The sequence below is a fragment of the Sorghum bicolor genome, chromosome 1 (genome assembly GCF_000003195.3).
Source record: "Sorghum bicolor cultivar BTx623 chromosome 1, Sorghum_bicolor_NCBIv3, whole genome shotgun sequence".
In the NCBI taxonomy this organism is placed as follows: domain Eukaryota; kingdom Viridiplantae; phylum Streptophyta; class Magnoliopsida; order Poales; family Poaceae; genus Sorghum; species Sorghum bicolor.
The window spans coordinates 18,561,370-18,579,395 of NC_012870.2; the positions used below are offsets into that span (position 1 = coordinate 18,561,370).

At 43.1% G+C, this 18,026-nt stretch overlaps 2 protein-coding genes across 2 annotated transcripts; both read left to right on the forward strand.

Annotated features, from left to right (window-relative positions):
• On the forward strand, positions 1,301 to 5,344 carry LOC8065209 (formin-like protein 4). The gene is made up of 4 exons (XM_021458750.1): positions 1,301 to 2,781; positions 2,859 to 3,058; positions 3,662 to 3,903; positions 4,345 to 5,344. The coding sequence occupies exons 1-4, from the start codon at positions 1,310 to 1,312 to the stop codon at positions 5,137 to 5,139; spliced, it is 2,709 nt and encodes a 902-aa protein (XP_021314425.1). The 5' UTR covers positions 1,301 to 1,309; the 3' UTR covers positions 5,140 to 5,344.
• Positions 8,571 to 10,850, forward strand: LOC110435036. The gene is made up of 3 exons (XM_021460329.1): positions 8,571 to 8,804; positions 9,066 to 9,700; positions 10,507 to 10,850. The coding sequence occupies exons 1-3, from the start codon at positions 8,767 to 8,769 to the stop codon at positions 10,629 to 10,631; spliced, it is 798 nt and encodes a 265-aa protein (XP_021316004.1). The 5' UTR covers positions 8,571 to 8,766; the 3' UTR covers positions 10,632 to 10,850.

Below are 18,026 nucleotides of genomic sequence, written 5' to 3' on the forward strand. Positions count from 1 at the left end.
ATGCTCACTATAAAATTTAAAATCTATAATTTAATTTATAATGACTATGGTACATAATAATAATGATGATGATGATGATGATGATGATAATAATAATAATAATAATAATAATAATAATAATAATAATAATAATAATAATAATAATAATAATAATAATAATAATAATAATAATAATAATAATAATATAAGTCTTTATCGAATCGAAACACTATCTTAGTAGTTTTTTCTCTTATTATAAGACACATAAATATTTGCTCATAAATATGTCACTTTATTCTTTTCATACTATCTGTGTTGAAAGATGTAATCTAATATCTGATTAAAGTCCATAGCAAGGTAATTGTGGTCATGTTAAGGATTTGGTGATTATGACGGAGATCTCTCTCGATTTTCACATGACAGCTATTGTCGGTGATGACACTGAGATATGCAGATAAATTTGAGATACATTAATTTAGATTAAATTTGATAACAAAATGCTCAACATTTAATTGATTAGTTGGATGGTTATAATAAAAATAATTTTTATTCTAATTAAAACTAAATCGACATTTATTTATTTTGTGGGGAAAGATCGAGGATCCAGTGACTTATAATATTATATTTATTATTTACTTTTGTTTTTATAAAAAAGTGGATAAAATAGATATAAGTATTGGCATTTGGACTAAATAAATACTAGTCCCTCTGTTTCAAGGTATAGGTTGTTTTAGTCTTTTTAAATACATAATTTTTGGTATTGAATTTATAAGTCGTTTTAGAAATACATAAGTTTTACCAACACGAACTATATTCTAGAACAAATTACTATAGTGAAAAAGTCTCGAATTTCTAGGCCTTGTTTAGATTTCAAAAATTTTGCAAAATAGACACTGTAGCACTTTCGTTTGTATTTGACAAATATTGTCCAATCATAGACTAATTAGGTTCAAAAGATTCGTCTCACAAATTACATGCAAACTGTGCAATTAGTTATTAATTTTATTTATATTTAATATTTTATGCATTTATCGTAAGATTCGATGTGATGAGAAATCTATAATCTTTTGCAAACTTTTTTGGGAAGTAAACAAGGCCCTAATAGTTGTAGACGCATGGAGTGCGATTCACTGCGACAAATGTTGATCAAAACCGCAAAATTCTCTGTTGTTTATCTAAAGAAAAAGTGCTACGAGTGCGAGGGAAATCAATTTGGTGGACCCTGTGCGCCCCCACGCCACATGGCGTGTGGAGGAAGTCTCTGCTGATATCTGAAGAAAAAGTGCAAACGAGTGCGCGAGAGCCGTTGCTATCAAGCAAACCCAGAAAAATGGCGGCTTCCTTCCTCTTCCCGCACGCATTCCTTTCTCCTCGTGTCGTGTTCGTGTCTCCTTGCATTCCCACTCCGGCAGACCGGCGCTCCCACTCCACTGCCATCACCCTCGCTCCCTCTCTGCCTCTCTCCAGGAGCTCATCACTCTCTCTCTCACCGATGTCTCCACTCCTCACGCTCACCTCACTCCTCTTCCTCGTCCACTCCGCCGCCGCCGCCGCCGGCGGCGGCGACACCAGGCGGGCGCTGCACGAGCCGCTCTTCCCCATCGAATGGACCCCGCCGCCGTCCACCACGGCGCCGCCAGCACCGGGATTCGCCGCCGATCCCTCCACGCCCGTCCCACCCGTCGACAACGGCGGGCCGGCGCTGCTCCCGGCTCCGCCGCCACCGAACACCGTCGCCGCGGACGCCTCATCATCCCGCACAGGCCCGGCTCCGCGCGTCCACGGCGGCGGCGGCGGAGGAGGAACGCCCAAGGCCGCCATTGTCGTCGCCTCCGCCGCCGCGGCGGCCGTCCTCGCGCTGCTCGCCTTCGCCGCCGCGTTTCTCCTCACGGGCCGTCTCGCGCGGCGGCACCCCGCGTGGGCGAACAAACCCCCCGGCCTCGCCGCCGCGGCGCACCCTGGGCCTGCCTCCGCGGTCGTGCTGCACGCCGACGCGGTGGGCACCTCCGCAGCGGCGGCGGCCTCGTCGTCGGGTGCCGGTGCCACACCGTACCGGAAGGCCCGCTCGGAGCGCGCCAGGCGGGGCATGTGCCGCGACGTCGACACCGTCCCGAGCCCGGAACTCAGGCCGCTCCCGCCGCTTCGGCGCGCGGGGTCGTCCGACGAGGACGCCGCGTACTACACGCCGGGCCAGCGCTCGGCGGGCGGCGACGGCGCCGGGACGTGGAGCGAGGCGAGCGCGTCCAGCCCACGGACCACCACTCCCTCCCGCCGCAGTCTCCCCAGCCTCACCAGCGATTTCTTCCCACCCACGCCGGCCGCCGCCGTTCCAGCTGCAACCGTGGCGCCTCCTCCGCCCGCGCCTCCTGCGCCACGCTCCCGACGCACTCTGCCGCGGACCCGTTTCTCCGCCGGCTCCGCCTCGGATATGATCAAGCAAATGGTCTCGCCACCCTCCAACCCACCTCCTCCTCCTCCACCGCCGCCGCCGCCGCCGCCGCCAGCGCCAAGATGCACCAACGCAATCCCAAAACCTCCGCAGCCTCCACCGGGACCATCCGCTGCACCATTATCAACGCGCCGGCTTCACAAACCAGAGCAAACAGAGGGGCCAAGTGTCGCTGCGCCGAGAGCACCCGTCATGGCGGTGAACAAAGACAATGACGGCATGTCGATCCGGACGGACGATGATCCTGCCGGTGACGAAGCCCGCCCCAAGCTGAAGCCGCTGCACTGGGACAAGGTCCGGGCGTGCTCCGACCGCGACATGGTCTGGGACCGGCTCAAGTCCAACTCATTCCAGTTAAGACTCATTCTCAGAACAGAGATACGCGATTAAGGTCATTAAAAATTGTGATGTTGACATGAGTTTGTGGCAGGTTGGATGAGGACATGATCGAGGTGCTTTTCACGAACAATGCTGCAAATGCACCTTCTAGGGACACGCTGAAAAAACCTGGAGCGCCGCAATGTAGTGCCCAAGAGAAGGTCCTTGATCCTAAGAAGGCACAGAACATTGCCATCCTGCTGCGCGCACTGAATGTCACTCTGGAAGAGGTCTCCGATGCACTGTTAGATGGTGAGAAATTCTTTGATTGACCATCTTTGATTGACCATGGTGTATAAGTTGTTGGTCCATTATTGTTAACTACTTCTAGTTATGATGTGGACATTTCTAAGGCAACCTTAACAATATAATAGCAATATAATTTGCTGAAATATTTAACTGTACAGGAAAGCTCTGAATATCCAATCCTTATGTGATTGTATCACAGCATTTGACAGAACTCAGAGTACTACTTAGTAGATCGTTTCATTATGCATGTAGTTGGATTCTTCATCTTGAATGTGCTCTGAATAAACCTGACAAACCAGTTCACAGCAAGCATCATATACATTCTTCATATTATAGCTTCCGGCAACAGATGTTCGATTTCTAATATCAGACCACTGTAATTTTGGACTGAATATTTTTAGAATTAACATGTTTGGAAGCTTAATATCTTTTAATGCTCATATCAATGGGTATTGAAGTGTATTTGCGGGCTTTGGATTCAAATTAAAGCAAATATGCAGTACTTACTGCTCCATAAGGTTCAGTCAGCTACATGACAGCAGTCAAAGATATTCTGTCTAGTTCTACTCGCAATGTTTATTGCTGCTGACATTTTTTTAAAAATAGGCAATGCTGAATGTCTGGGGGCGGATTTGTTGGAAACCTTAGTAAAGATGGCTCCTACAAAAGAGGAAGAACTGAAGCTTCGAAACTTTACTGGGGACTTATCAAAGCTTGGTTCGGCAGAGCGTTTTCTCAAGGCACTGCTTGATATCCCTTTCTCCTTCAAAAGAGTTGATGCTATGCTATATCGAGCAAATTTTGAGAGCGAAATTAATTACCTCAGGAAATCTTTCGAGACATTAGAGGTATGCTGGTTCACTCTGCATAGTAGTTCCTATGATAAGTGGCTGCACATGAATTTTTACATTCGTCATTTACTATCTACTATTGCCTGTAAAGTACTATTGCCTGTAATTAAGGATGTAACCAGTAGGGTCATTTGGTGTCAATTTTTAGACTGCACAACTGCCAACGTGCAGAACATAGTAATTATTTTTTGCAACAAACTCTTCATTCACAATCGTAGACTTGAACAGTTCATAGCATATCGGTCACTGGCCTTCAGCGATTGCCAGTTGGGCACTTGCACCTGACAGTGGCACCCATGCAACAGCTTCAAGCGTAATACTGTAATAGCTTGTCTAGTTTTGGAAAAATTAATTATAAGCCTTTCTGATTTCCGTACCTTTTGAGCAATGATGCAACTGTATGTATGAGTGGCTGACATTATTCTCATGGTTTTGCAGGGAGCTTGTGATGATTTAAAAGGCAGTAGATTGTTCCTGAAGCTACTTGAAGCTGTCCTGCAAGCTGGGAACCGAATGAATGTTGGCACAAACCGTGGTCAGGCAAAAGCTTTCAAGCTGGACACTCTACTCAAACTCGCAGACGTCAAAGGCACCGATGGCAAAACCACCTTGCTACACTTTGTTGTCCAAGAAATCGTCCGGTCTGAAGACGCAAAATCCGAGAAAGCCGTAGGAGATGAAGCCAGAAATATCGTGAAAGACGAAATGTTCCGTAAGCAAGGATTGAAAGTTGTATCTGGGCTGAGCAATGAGCTCGGGAATGTCAAGAAAGCAGCCAGCATGGATTTCGATGTGCTGCACAGCTATGTATCCAAGCTTCAGGCCGGTCTTGGCAAGATCAAGTCGGTCCTCCTGCTCGAGAAGCAGTGCACCCAAGGCCAGAATTTCTTCGCGAGGATGCGTGATTTTCTCAAGGAAGCTGAGATAGAGATCAAACAAGTCAGGTGCGATGAGGAGAGGGCTCTGGGGAGAGTGAAAGAGATCACTGAGTATTTCCATGGCGATTCTGCAAAGGAGGAAGCGCACCCTCTGAGGATATTCATGGTTGTGAGGGACTTCCTGTCCATGCTGGACCATGTCTGCAAGGAGGTCAGCCAGCAGGACAGGTCGGTTGTTGGATCTGGAAGGTCCTTCCGTATGTCAGCGACCACGGCAATGGCGAACCTGAAAATGTACGGCCAGCATGCAGGAGACGACGACGACGACGACGACGAAGAGAGTTGGTCGCTGTAGGAAATGGGGATCAAGTACGAGGAGGGAAACGAACCGAACCGCAAGAATCCTATATATAGATGAATACTTGTTACATCTTACCATAGCACACATATGTCACTTTTGATAAGTAAGAAGATAGGGTCGAATCTTGTTGTATAATTATGGATGCATCGAATTCTTTCTTGTACAAAATAAATAAGTAGCTGAGAATATTTTGTTTTGTGATCCTATAGCTATATATAATCCCTTTTGAAAGAAAGTAAAGTTATTTTTTTACACCACCAGGAGAACTGGCATATCATATATAAGGGCCCGTCTGGTTTTCTCCGGTAAAGTTTAACTCCTATCACATTAAATGTTTAGATACATGTATAAAATATTAAATATAGTCTATTTATGAAATTAAAAGCACAGTTAGAGAATAATTTCCGAGACAAATCTTTTAAGCCTAGTTAGTGTAGGATCTCTGGCAGGAAGTGGCCTAGAGAGGGGGTGAATAGGCCTGTTCAAACTTTTTCAGCAAAGTTTATCAGTCACACAGGCAAGGGCGGCAGTGAGGCCCTCCCAGGACGGCACTGCCGGCCTCAACAGAAAAAACAGACAGAAGCTTAACTGAATTGATTCAAACTTTACCCAGGGAAATTTAGATCGACTAAATTTCCAAGCTTCCTGTAAGATGTTAGAGCACAAGTATATGGCTAGAATGTGCTGGAGCCTCCCCCACCAAATAGATCGGCCTCAAAACCTAACACAAACTCATACACAAGTGAAAGCACACAAGACACACGATTTTTACCGTGGTTCAGCTGTTGCCACAACAAGGCTTGGCCTACTCCACGTTGTTGACGTGCCCACACTAGGACCGGCTTAGCCACACAGGCTTACCTTCTCCTCGTTCTCAAAGCAAGGATTTTACCCCTTGCAAAGAGTGAAGAATGTATTAGCTACAAGGGTAACCTTACAAACCTTTCCTTGGCTGCCACACACGTTGGCAAGCTCTAGGGCGACGCCTAGCCGGCTAGGAGCAAGCTCCAAGAGTAACAAACTCAAGGCTGCCGGCCAAACGTGAACCAAAAGCTCTTTTTGACGCTGGGAATCAATGGATCTGCTCTCCAATCGAAGTTTGTTGCCTTTTCCCTCAAGTTTTGATGGTTAGAATCAAGGATTGGCTTGGGGGCTTGAGGAGCAACAATGGAGGGAGAGAGAGGTGAGCTCTGGTCTGTTTGCAACGGTTGGGAGCGAGGAAGACGAGCAGGTTACCATTTGAGACGGTCTGAAAGGGTATTTATACCCAGCTCTCCAACTGTCACAGGGTAGGGCGGCAGTGCCGCCCTTGCCTGAACCAGCCTGAAAACACCAAAGTGTAGAGAAAAAGATATGCTGGCTAGGCTTGGGTCTGAGGATGTTGAGGAGCTTTTGAGCCTTTGGTTCACAATTTGATCAACAACCTTGGAGTCCCTCTTTATAGTACGGCTTTTCCTATACTCAAATTCAAACCGAAAATGAATTAAACCTCCTTTGGAGCTAGGAGAACCATCCTTTAGAATTGGGGGATCCTCTATGGTATTCAACAACCTCTTTGCTATATTCCCTGCTTGTCATCTCAGCAAATCTCATTAGTTCCCTAATTCGGTGGTCATCAACGCCAAAACCCACAATAGGCTTGATTGCACTTACAGTTAGTCCATAATTTGACACAAATTGTCAAATAAAACGAAAATGCTATAGTACTTGTTAAACTTTATTAACACCCCAACCAAACACCCCCTAAGAACCCGAATGCACCCATAATGTTAGGGTGTTTAGTTGGATGTGTTAAAGTTTAACAACTGTAGCATTTTTGTCTTATTTGACAATTAGTGTTCACTCATAGACTAAATAGGCTTGATTCGTCTATCAAATTACTCTCTAGCTGTATTTTTAGTTTCGTAAATAGTTTATATTGAGTATTCTTTATATGTGTCTAAACATTCGATGCGACAAGAGTTAAACATTACCAGCGCCAACCAAACAGGGCCTTTGTGCTCAAACATCGATGAGATTGTCCGAGGTTTTCAATGAGATGTAATGGGATGGGATGCTAAATAACTAACGTTTTATTATAGTCTTCAGGGGATATTTATGACGACGATGAGTTCTTTCGATGGTATTTTAGGATTCTTACGATATTTCAGTGCTATAAAACCAATTTTTTCTAGAGAGATTTACCTGTATGGTTCTAAAAAATGACTCTTTTTTATATGATTTTATTTAGTTTACCTCTATGATCCTAGAACGAACTTTCATTATTTTATGGTCTTTCATTCTTTTTCAGTAGTAAACGATGTTAAGTGAAGGGTAAAAAGACCGTTTTGCCCCAAGTGAAAAAATTGCAGAGTTTTATTTGTTTGTTTCTTGTATATATATTTGGAGTAATATTTAGTAAATAAATTCATATATAATACTAGGGCATTTGGCGTAGAAAACTGCATAGTTTTATTTTGTACATATTATGTGTGAATTTATTTACTAAATATTACTCCAAATATACAAACAAATAAAACTTTATAATTTTTTTTACGTTAAGAGCAAAACAATCTTTTTACTCTCTAGATAACACCATTAATTGTTAAAAATGGGCGGAAGACCATAGAAGAAATAAAAGTTTGTTTTAAGGTTATATGATAAGTTCAAAAAAGGCTATACAAGAAAAAGTCTTTTTTTTTTCAAAGCCATATAGGTGAATCCCAAGCTAGGTCAAATCAACTTGTTATTCTAATCAGCATAAAGGTCGGCTCATTTATATACTCGAGTCCGTTTGCTAAGTTCGTGAGGTAGGCAATAAAATACATAAAGAATAATCTATAAAGTGAATTCTAGGTGGTCTGTATCGAATTCTCGCAAAGTCCTTGTGTGTCGGGGATATGCACGTGACTACCGACTGCGAATGAAACGGTACGGATATTTTGCGATCGTATTAAAGACCGAATTTGTTTAGAGGGGTTCGGATCTGTCCGTATCCGAGTCCAAATATTCAACATCCGATACCGTATCCGTATCCGAATGCTTAAATTATATATTTATGATGTCGACATCCAATCGTATCTTATCCGACATGATTGACATTATCCATATTCGAATCCGAATCCGACCAAAAATATGAAAACAAATATGATATCGGTGATATCCGTCCGTATCCGATCCGTTTTCATCTCTACTACCGAGGGATGTTTGGATGTTTGGTTATCGTATTATTTTTATTTTATTTAATAATTAATATCTAATTATAGATTAATTAGGTTTAGAAGATTTATTTTGTAAATTACTTTCTAGTTATGTTTTTAGTTTCGTAAGTAGTTTATATTTAATACTTTATATATATGTCTGAATATTTGATGTAATAGGTGTTTAAACAAACCCAAACCTAACGAAACAGGGCGGCCTAAGCTGTACACATGTTCAACACGTGTGTGTAACAGAACTCGGAAAGCAAAATCAGATTCCCCAACCCCACGCCACCCCGACTCCGATCCATCCGTCCTCTGTTCTTGCCTGGATTTCGCGGCCTATAAACAGCACCACCGCACGGTGTGATTGTGTCCCCACTCCCCAGGCTTGCATGTATACGAATCGGCGCATCCGCATCCCTCGACGGTGCAGGTTGCAATGGCCGCCACTCCATCGACGGTGGCGAGGAAACCGCTGTAAGACCCCTGCCCGCTTCCCCCCTCCCCCTTCCCCCTTCCCCCAGGGATTCAGATGCTTATCCAGAACATAAGAGTGGCTGGTTACTGTGATTTTACTGAGTAATTTTAGGGCACGGATTCAGTGATTTCCTGAAGTCAGATTTTACTAAATAGTTTCAGCGTAGAAATTTTCAAGAGAAAAGTAAAATCTCACAACTTTGAGTGGTAAACTAGAGGTGTTATACTTTGGCACTAACCCTAACAGCTTGTGGTTGCCAGGAACCACCGTGGCAGACTGAGTACTCTCAAGACAATTGAATGTCAGGGAAAGAGCAAGTTCTTCTTCGAGCACCAAGCCATGAGAGAGAAGGACGAGAACAAAGTCTATGACTCCAGTGCACATAGCTGGCGGTTTACAGAACCAGCACCCTTGCCGACGGGTAAATGGAAATTTCCTAAGCCTGTACTAGATGAAAAGGCAAAGGAAGAGAAGGCACGGCTAAGCAGGGAGGAGAAACAACTACTTCATGAAAAACTGCAGCGGCGTCAACGGGTCGAAGCAGAATTACAGCGGCGAAAGAAACAGTTCCCCCCTGGGAAGGCACCATCTGATAAGCAGCTGCGGAAGGAGGTCATCAGAGAGGATCGTCTGGCGAGGGCTGAAGAGAGGCATGTCAAGAATGTCCAGATGGCTTTGCGTTTCATCAAGAAGAGATATCCAGAAAGAAAGTACGAGCTTGGAGAGATCACTGAGAAGTGCATATTCTTTGAATATGGATCAGCCTACGGTCACTACAACTTTACTGCTTGTTCTCCAACCCATGATGACCTGTTCTGTTTTGCGGAAGTGGATGCCAATGTTGAGAACGAGAACGATGTTTACCAGTGCTGCACAATTGGGTCTGGTCCAGATGGTTTGTCTATTCTTCTTCTATTTGCTCCCATTGATTCTCTTTATTCTTAAGATAAGATTTATTATTGCCTACTGCATTTATGTTGTTTTGGTTTACTGAGCCTTTGCTGTTTTTGGTTACTGATATTGCTTATAACTGAATATTGCCTTATTATTATGCAAATACTGTCTGCAACTTGGTAAATCTGAAACAACCACCAAAATATATCATGCCATGTAAATAAAAATGGAAGGAGTCCACAATAATAAAGAACATGCAGGATGCCATAGCCCCCCTAAGCCTAAATCAATGTGCTTGTGTTTTCTTTATAAGCTCTGAGCTCCATATTCAAACATTTGACATGCTCCTACTGATGATTTACCAGAAATTGGATTCTTTTTTTTTTGGTTTCAAATTTGATATAAGAATTTCTATCATTACAGAAATATTTACAGGAATAGCTTTTTATTCGTTAGGTTGTTAGTGTAGCTTGGACATGTGTTTTCTTCAGAAGCAATCTTAGACATGTTTTGCGCATGATACTTAGAAGCATTTTCTGAATATAATGACTCTGCTGACTTATAGCTGTGAAGACAAATCATAGGAAAAAGTTTGGACTTCGGCATTTAGGAGTCTCTGTATGTTATCATTTTTTTTGGTGGTTTTTAGAGTTCCTGTGGTATTTTCTAAACTTTTTATGAAATAATGGAACTTCAGAAACCATATTCCTTGCTGTTTACTGGTCTCTATTCTATGTCATCAATGCATCCTGTGTATTAGTCACGGCTTTTTAAGAGATGCATTTACTGATTATAACTTTTGTTCAGGTTATTGCATGGGCTGTCAGGATCAAAGAGTTGGGGTTATTCATCCAAGTAGGGACATGTTCATTGGTGGGCAGGAGAGCTTTGGTGGGTTCGAGACCGACAGCGAGAGTGATCCAGACTACTGATTTACCCAGGATCTTCTAAGGCTTTTGGAGTCATTCATCATATTTTTGTGTTATATTTTAGAGAGAGAGAGAATCTTGATCTACCTATTATTCCTTCATGTATGCATCTTGATACCTAGTTTTCGTTCCCTAGATTATTCATCCATGGATGTCATAAACATTGACCTTGTGTTACTATTTGCTCTCTTACTTTCCACATGCGGTTTTCAAATTCTGAAATGCCCATTTTTCTTCTTTTCCTTTAGTTTTGGAGTGCCCTTCTAATCATTCTGAAATATGTTGTGTATGGCCCTGGCATGCTACAAAATCTGCCGTATCGAGGTGTAAATTGTAATGATGCTAAATTAACTGATTTTTATTAAACCCCACTGTTGAGTGTTGAGACCATTGAAAGAAAGAAAAGAGAGATTGTTAGCAACATGGACACATACGGTGGAGTATTGTTTTTCTTTGTTGGCAACATGGACACACATACGTTGGAGTATTGTTTTTATCGTGACTAGAATTCGCAACGGAAGAAAAATAATAATACCACAATAATTCATGTTCTCTTGCTTCCACCTTGTTCTTTTAGAAATTAAAGATTTTCTTTTGTGGGCTATTTCCTGTTTGCAACTCGACAAGATGGAGTGATTAATTAGGGAAATTGGCCTGTGGGTAGGAGCTTATATAATAATTATAAAGCAGTTGTGATGAATTCGGGTACCAGCTAAGATCAGTGCTAAGAACTCCACGTGACATGGATCTCCAAGAGTCGCCGATCGAGGGCTCGTGCTGCCGCGGCGGCCATGGACTACACCCGTCGTCGACACGGACTCGTCCACGCACGCTACCACCATCCATCAGTGCACGATGTCTTGACTCGACAGCTGATTACCAAAGAATTCAGGGATCGATGCTTGCAAGTTCTGACTTCATTCTGAGGCACGACCATTATTGCATATGCTTACCATTAGATAATCTGAAATTATCTAGTTTTAATATTTGCAAATCATGTTTTTCTGTGGTCAAATGCAATGGCTCCAAAGCTAGCCTCCGATCAAGAGACCAGCAGTGTATTGCATATCAAATAAATGCAATGGCTCCAAGCCTCCGATCAAGTATTTTGGTGGGAGCCACTAATCTGGGTTTCGATTTAATTTGCATCGACGTAGACTACTGCTAGCACAAATGATTGTGATTAATGTAGTACGTATCGAACCTCAGGGTCAACGATCTTGTCCAGCTGCATCAGGAACTCGTTCTTCGGATCACCTGATGATGCCTAAGTACTAGAAGTCCATCACTCGCAGCACGCTTCACACACACACACACACACACACACACACACACACACACACACACACACACACACACACACACACACACAAAACGATAAAGAAAAAAAAACAGATTAAGAGCATGGACGTACATGGATCACGGACGGTGGCGTGGCCACGAAAGAGCAGCAGCTTGACGAGCCACGAAGCGACGAACCCGCCGCCTCCGGTCACGCATACAAGCGGCGGCGGCGACGCCATCTCTGATCTCGACGGCGGACAGCGGCCCAGCTGTGCCTTAGCTTAGGAACAGCCTCGCCCACCGCATACACAAGCGGGAAGACATTTCCCCCCACGCAAGTCCACGGACCATGGTATTGTCAGTTTTAATGGAGTTTCATAGATATTAGATTTGGCGTCATATTAATAAAGAAAGATGATAAAAGTTTTATGAGAGTAGAGAGAGTTTCACAGGAATGAAACTCTTCTGCACTATTTTCAAAATATGATTATGTTACAAACTAAGAGAGTGTTTAGTTTCCCTCCTATTCCAAACAATTTTGAGTTTTTGTTTATCATTTTGCAAAATGAAACTAAACACCATGCAAAATTTCATCCCCCAAACTATAAAATCTAATATTCTACCCCCCTGAACTTTTAAAACCGGTCAAATAAACCCTTAGAGTGGTTTTAGAGGATGGTTTTGTTTTTTTCTTTTTTATTTATTTCCGCTGAATCTTTGAAACATCGTAATAAATCACAGAAAAATTATAAAATGGAAAAAATAAATTTGTTGGAATCCTGATGAGTAGATCTACACAATAAATATATAATATGGTATACTTTAGTACAAAGTTTTTTTTAGCTTTAAATATATGTTTTTCTATAATTAATAAGAATAATTCATATGTGTAGTTTCTATGGTTCAATTGTGGTGAAATTTTTATGGTAGACTCGTTATTATATGCTTGAACTATGATAAAAGTTTTATACCCATTGAATCACGTATAACTTAGTTATAGATTTATTTAGCTTTATTCATGTTAAATCTATGATTTATCTAGTTTGGCCTCAAGGTGGTTATTCTCCATTTTAGATTTTGGCCTCAAGAGAAAAAAAAACAAAAAAGCCTCATGAGGCCCTTATAAGGACAATAAATTCTGCATTTTGAATGGAACTAAACATGATTCTGAAAATTTTATCATTTTACATTCCATCATTCTAAAGTAGTTGGCATTTTACATTTTTTTTGAAGTAAACATCCCTAGGTCATGAAACCTTCACTGACAATGGCCTTATCAACCTTGTACCCACATTATGTAAATAATTAATGGAGTATACCCAAGGCGACTAAAACAAACACAGGCTAGATGTAAACAAGTAATGACAACTTGATAACTAGATGCAAGTTGTCATTATCATTTCGATCGTCATTTGTTAATTTGCGTGCATCATGCTACTGGAGTATTTTTCTTTTGGTTGAAACGGTGCCTTGGATCTTGATGGTTGATAAAACCATGGGCACATTACCCGCGCAAAAACCATGGGCACATTACCCGCGGGCGCGAGAAATATAGACCCACACTTGTGGGTTGAATCTCGAACCCACAACCGCGCCCATAACTCGCCACGGGTAGAAGTATACATCCACGTTCAAAAAGCATCTAGGCCCCTAGTGATTTCGGTGATTAATGACATTGTTGATTACTATGACTAATGTGTGTTTTGCAGAGGCAGAGTCATAGGTAAGGTCATGGTAAATTGGTACTCGATGGACAGGGACGTATATACCTACTTAATAGTGGAAATCGTTTCGGTTTTCAAAGGATGGATGGACATCGTCAAGACTAGACTAGGTCTAAGTGCCATATGGTGAAGAAGGGCACTTAGAGTAGTTTAGCACTTTGTTTTCCTTTGACCGTACTATTAAGAGGGGCTTTGATCTAGTAGCTTGACTTAGGCAAGGCTTTAGGTTTAGGTGTGGTGCACACTTGGTAAACGTAGCACTAGGCAGCTCAGAGATAGTCCTTAGATCGAGAGGAACAAACTTCGTTTTGGAGCGATCACATTTTGACGAAGTTAGGGTGCCCAAGGGGGCACTGGACGCTGCACTGGACGCTCTGTGAATGCGTCCGGTGAGGTTCTTAGCCGTTGGAACAGTGCCGTGCTTAGGGTTAGGCACCAGACGCTGGCACCGGACTCACCGGGCAGCGTCCGGTCCCTTACCCAGGGAGGTTGCAAACCTGCCCTGAGCACCGGACGCTAGCACCGGACGCACCGGGTAGCGTCCGGTCCCATGCGCAGGGAGCATGTAAATCTTCCCCGAGCACCGGACGGTGCACCGGACGCTGGAAGTTAGCGTCCGATGACCTGTCAGAAGCAAGTACAGTTAGCCGTTATGGATCACCGGACGCTCGGTGCAGTGCGTCCGGTGCAACATAATGTGCGTCCGGTGACCCCATTTTCAGTGGAAAACGGTTGGCTGACCTTTGGACTTCATGGGTAGTATTTATACTCCTCCACCTCGTCCATGAGAGCTCGCTTGCCCATTTAAACATCAGAGAAACTTGTTGTGGAGCAAGAGAGTAGCAAGAGCCTAGAGAGGATTGAGTATTGAGTGTTTTCTTGAGAGAATCCTTCTCTAGTGAGTTCTAAGAGTCAAGTGTGCATCCACCACTCTCTAGAGCCTTGTTTGGGTCAAGTGAGAGTTCTTTGCTTGTTACTCTTGGTGATCGCCATCACCTAGACGGTTCGGTGGTGATTGAAGGCACGAAGACCGCCCGGAGTTCTTGTGGGTGGCTCGTGTTAAGCTTGTGAGCGGTTTTGGGCGATTCACCGCGACGGAGTGTCGAAGAATCAGCCCGTAGAGAGCACTTGGTCCTTGCGCGGACCAAGGGGGAGCAAGACCCTTGCGCGGGTGCTCCAACGAGGACTAGTGGAGAGTGGCGACTCTCCGATACCTCGGCAAAACATCGCCGAGCACTTTCTTCCACTACTCCTTTACATTCTAGCATTTACTTTGTGTTTTTACATTCTTAGAATTGCCATGCTAGAATAGGTTTGGAACTAGGTTGCAAAACTTTTATCCGGTAGCTCTCTAGATCACACTAGGCACAAGGGGTTGAATTGGTGCTTATAGGTTGCTTAAATTTTTAGAGAAGCCCAATTCACCCCCCCCTCTTGGGCATCTTGACCATTTCAATTGGTATCGGAGCCTAGTGCTCATTATTTAGGCTTCACTGCCTAGAGAAAAGATGTCTAACGGGGATGGACCGCCACCCATGTTTGATGGGGATGACTTCCCGTATTGGAAAATACGGATGGAGTCATACCTTGAGGCATGCGATATAAAGTGCCTAAAAGCCGCAACCGAAGGGTTTACCCCTCCGGAAAGAGTCACCGCTCTTACTCCACAAGAGCAAGAAAACGAGAAGTGGAATGCGAAGGCCAAACACCACATCTTTAGAGGCCTTTGCAAAGAGGTGTTCAACCGCGTTCGGAGCCACAAAACCGCCAATGAACTTTGGAAGGAACTTTGTGCGCTCCATGAGGGATCAAAGAGTGAACGCGAGGAACGTTATCACCTAGTGATGAACAAGCTTAATACATTTGAGATGCTCCCTAAAGAAAATGCTAATGAAATGTATTCTCGCTTGAATGTCATTGTAGAGGAGCTAAATAGACTTGGGCTCACTCAAATGAGTGCGGTGGATGTAGCAAGGAAAATACTATGTGTGCTTCCCATTGAGAAATATGGGCACATAGTAACGGTGCTTCATCAAGGCGATCTCTCCACCGCTACACCAACCGCCATATTGGGGAAGATCAATGCTCATGAGATGTACATGCACATGAACCCCCAAGATGGCTCCTCGTCGGCCAAGAAAGAAAAGAAGGACTTGGCTCTCAAAGCTTCTCACAAGGGCAAAGCCAAGAAGATTGAAGTTCAGTCATGAACTTCAAGTGATGATGATGCATCTATTGCTCTCTTGGTGAGAAGAACCACAAAGATGTTGAAGAAGCTCAACAAGAATGGAGTCAACTTTGACTCCAAGAAGAAGAAGTTCTTCACAAGTAGCAAGAGGAAGCCCATCTCCGAGATGGATTGCTACAATTGTGGTGAGCTTGGTCATCTTGCTCATCAATGTCCAAAGCCCAAGAAGGACAAATACAAGAAGAAGAACAAAGAGCAAGATGATTCAAGTGATGATGAGAAAAATGACAAGAAGCAATACAAGAAGAAAGGTGGCAAGAAGAAGGAGCACTACAAGAAGAAAAATGGCAAGGCTTACATTGTTGGTGATTGGCTCACCGACATTGAGAGCTCAAGTGGTGACTCCTCCGGCAATGAGAGTGATGATGAGAAGGTTGCCGCCATTGCCATCGATGCTCCATCACCATCATCTTCACCACCATCTATATCCTCTACACACCTATGCCTTATGGCCAAGGGTGACCGGAAGGTACAAAGTGAGGATGAGAGTAGTGAAAGTGATAGTGAATATGAATCACCCTCTTATGATAAACTTGTAAAATTGCTTAACAAGTACACAAAAGTCATAAGAAAATCTAGAAGTGAAAATGAAAAGCTTGAACTTGAAAATGAAACACTTCTAGCAAAGCTTAAGTCTAGTGATGAGCTTAGAGACCAAAATGAGATCATGACCACTAAGCTCAAGGAGCTCAAACTCTCTCTAAAAGAGCTCAAAGAAAAACATGATAAACTTGAGAGTGTTCATGATGAGCTTATCACTAGATATAGAGCAATGAAGGAAGAGCTAACAACTCTAAAAGCAAACTGTGACAACCTTGAAATTGCTTATGAACTTGCAATTGATGAAATACATGTTGCTACTAACAATGTTGCTAAGCTTGATGTAGCCACATCTTGTGATGACTTACTTATGGAGACCACAAGCAAATGTGTTGATTGCAAGGGCAAGAAAGTGGTAGTGGCCGAAAGCTATGAAGACACTATCAAGCTCAAGAATGAAATTGTCATGCTTAAGAAAGAGTTGTAAGACCAAGTCAAGCACAAGACAATTGTAATTGAGTCACTTGATCAAGACAAGAAGCTTGCATATGAAAACAAGTTGCTCAAGGAAGAGAATCAATATCTCAAGCTTGGTTTGATGTATGACAAGCAAGAAGAAGATGAGACATTCATCTTGGATGAGTTAGCAAGCAACAATGACCCAATCATCAAGAAGCTAACTCAAGAGAACAACAAGCTCAAGAAAGAGAAGGAACATCTAACCATGGGGTTGTCAAAGTTCACAAAGGGGAAGGACCTTCAAAGTGAGCTTTTCATGAACACCGTCATGAAGATGGACAAGAGTGGGATTGGCTACAAAGCTCATCAAACAAAGCTCATCAAGTCACTAGCCACTCATGATCAACCAAGCAAGCCAAAGCAAAAGAGATGTTTTGAGTGTGGTCAAGAAGGACACTTTGCTCATGAGTGTAAGGCACCACTACCACCACCCTTGCCCAAGCATGCAAGACCATTTGCCTTCAATGCTCACTACATTGTAAGAAAAGACAAGAGTGGCAAGGTCAAGGTTAGCTTCATGGGGCCGCCCAACAAGCAAAGGCCAAAGAAGATTTGGGTGCCAAAGCAACTAGTAGAGAAGGTCAAGGGCCCTAAGCAAATGTGGGTCCCTAAATCTCAAGCTTGATCTCTTGTGTGTAGGTGAACTACAAGACCGGTGGATCATATTGGGTAATTGATAGTGGTTGTACTCAACATATGACCGGAGATCCCCGGATGTTCACCTCTCTTGATGAAGATGTTGACAACCAAGAGAAGATCACATTTGGTGACAATTCTAAAGGCAAGGTCAAGGGACTAGGAAAGGTTGCTATATCAAATGACAACTCCATCACCAATGTGCTCTATGTGCAATCATTGAGTTTCAACTTGCTCTCGGTTGGACAACTTTGTGATCTTGGATTTGAATGCCTATTCAAGAAGAAGGAAGTAATTGTGACCAAGGAAGATGACAATGAAGTGATATTCAAAGGCTTCCGACACAACAACCTATATGTAGTTGATTTCTCATCCGATGAAGTTGATGTCAAGACTTGCTTATTCACCAAGACTTCACTTGGGTGGTTGTGGCAAAGAAGGTTAGCA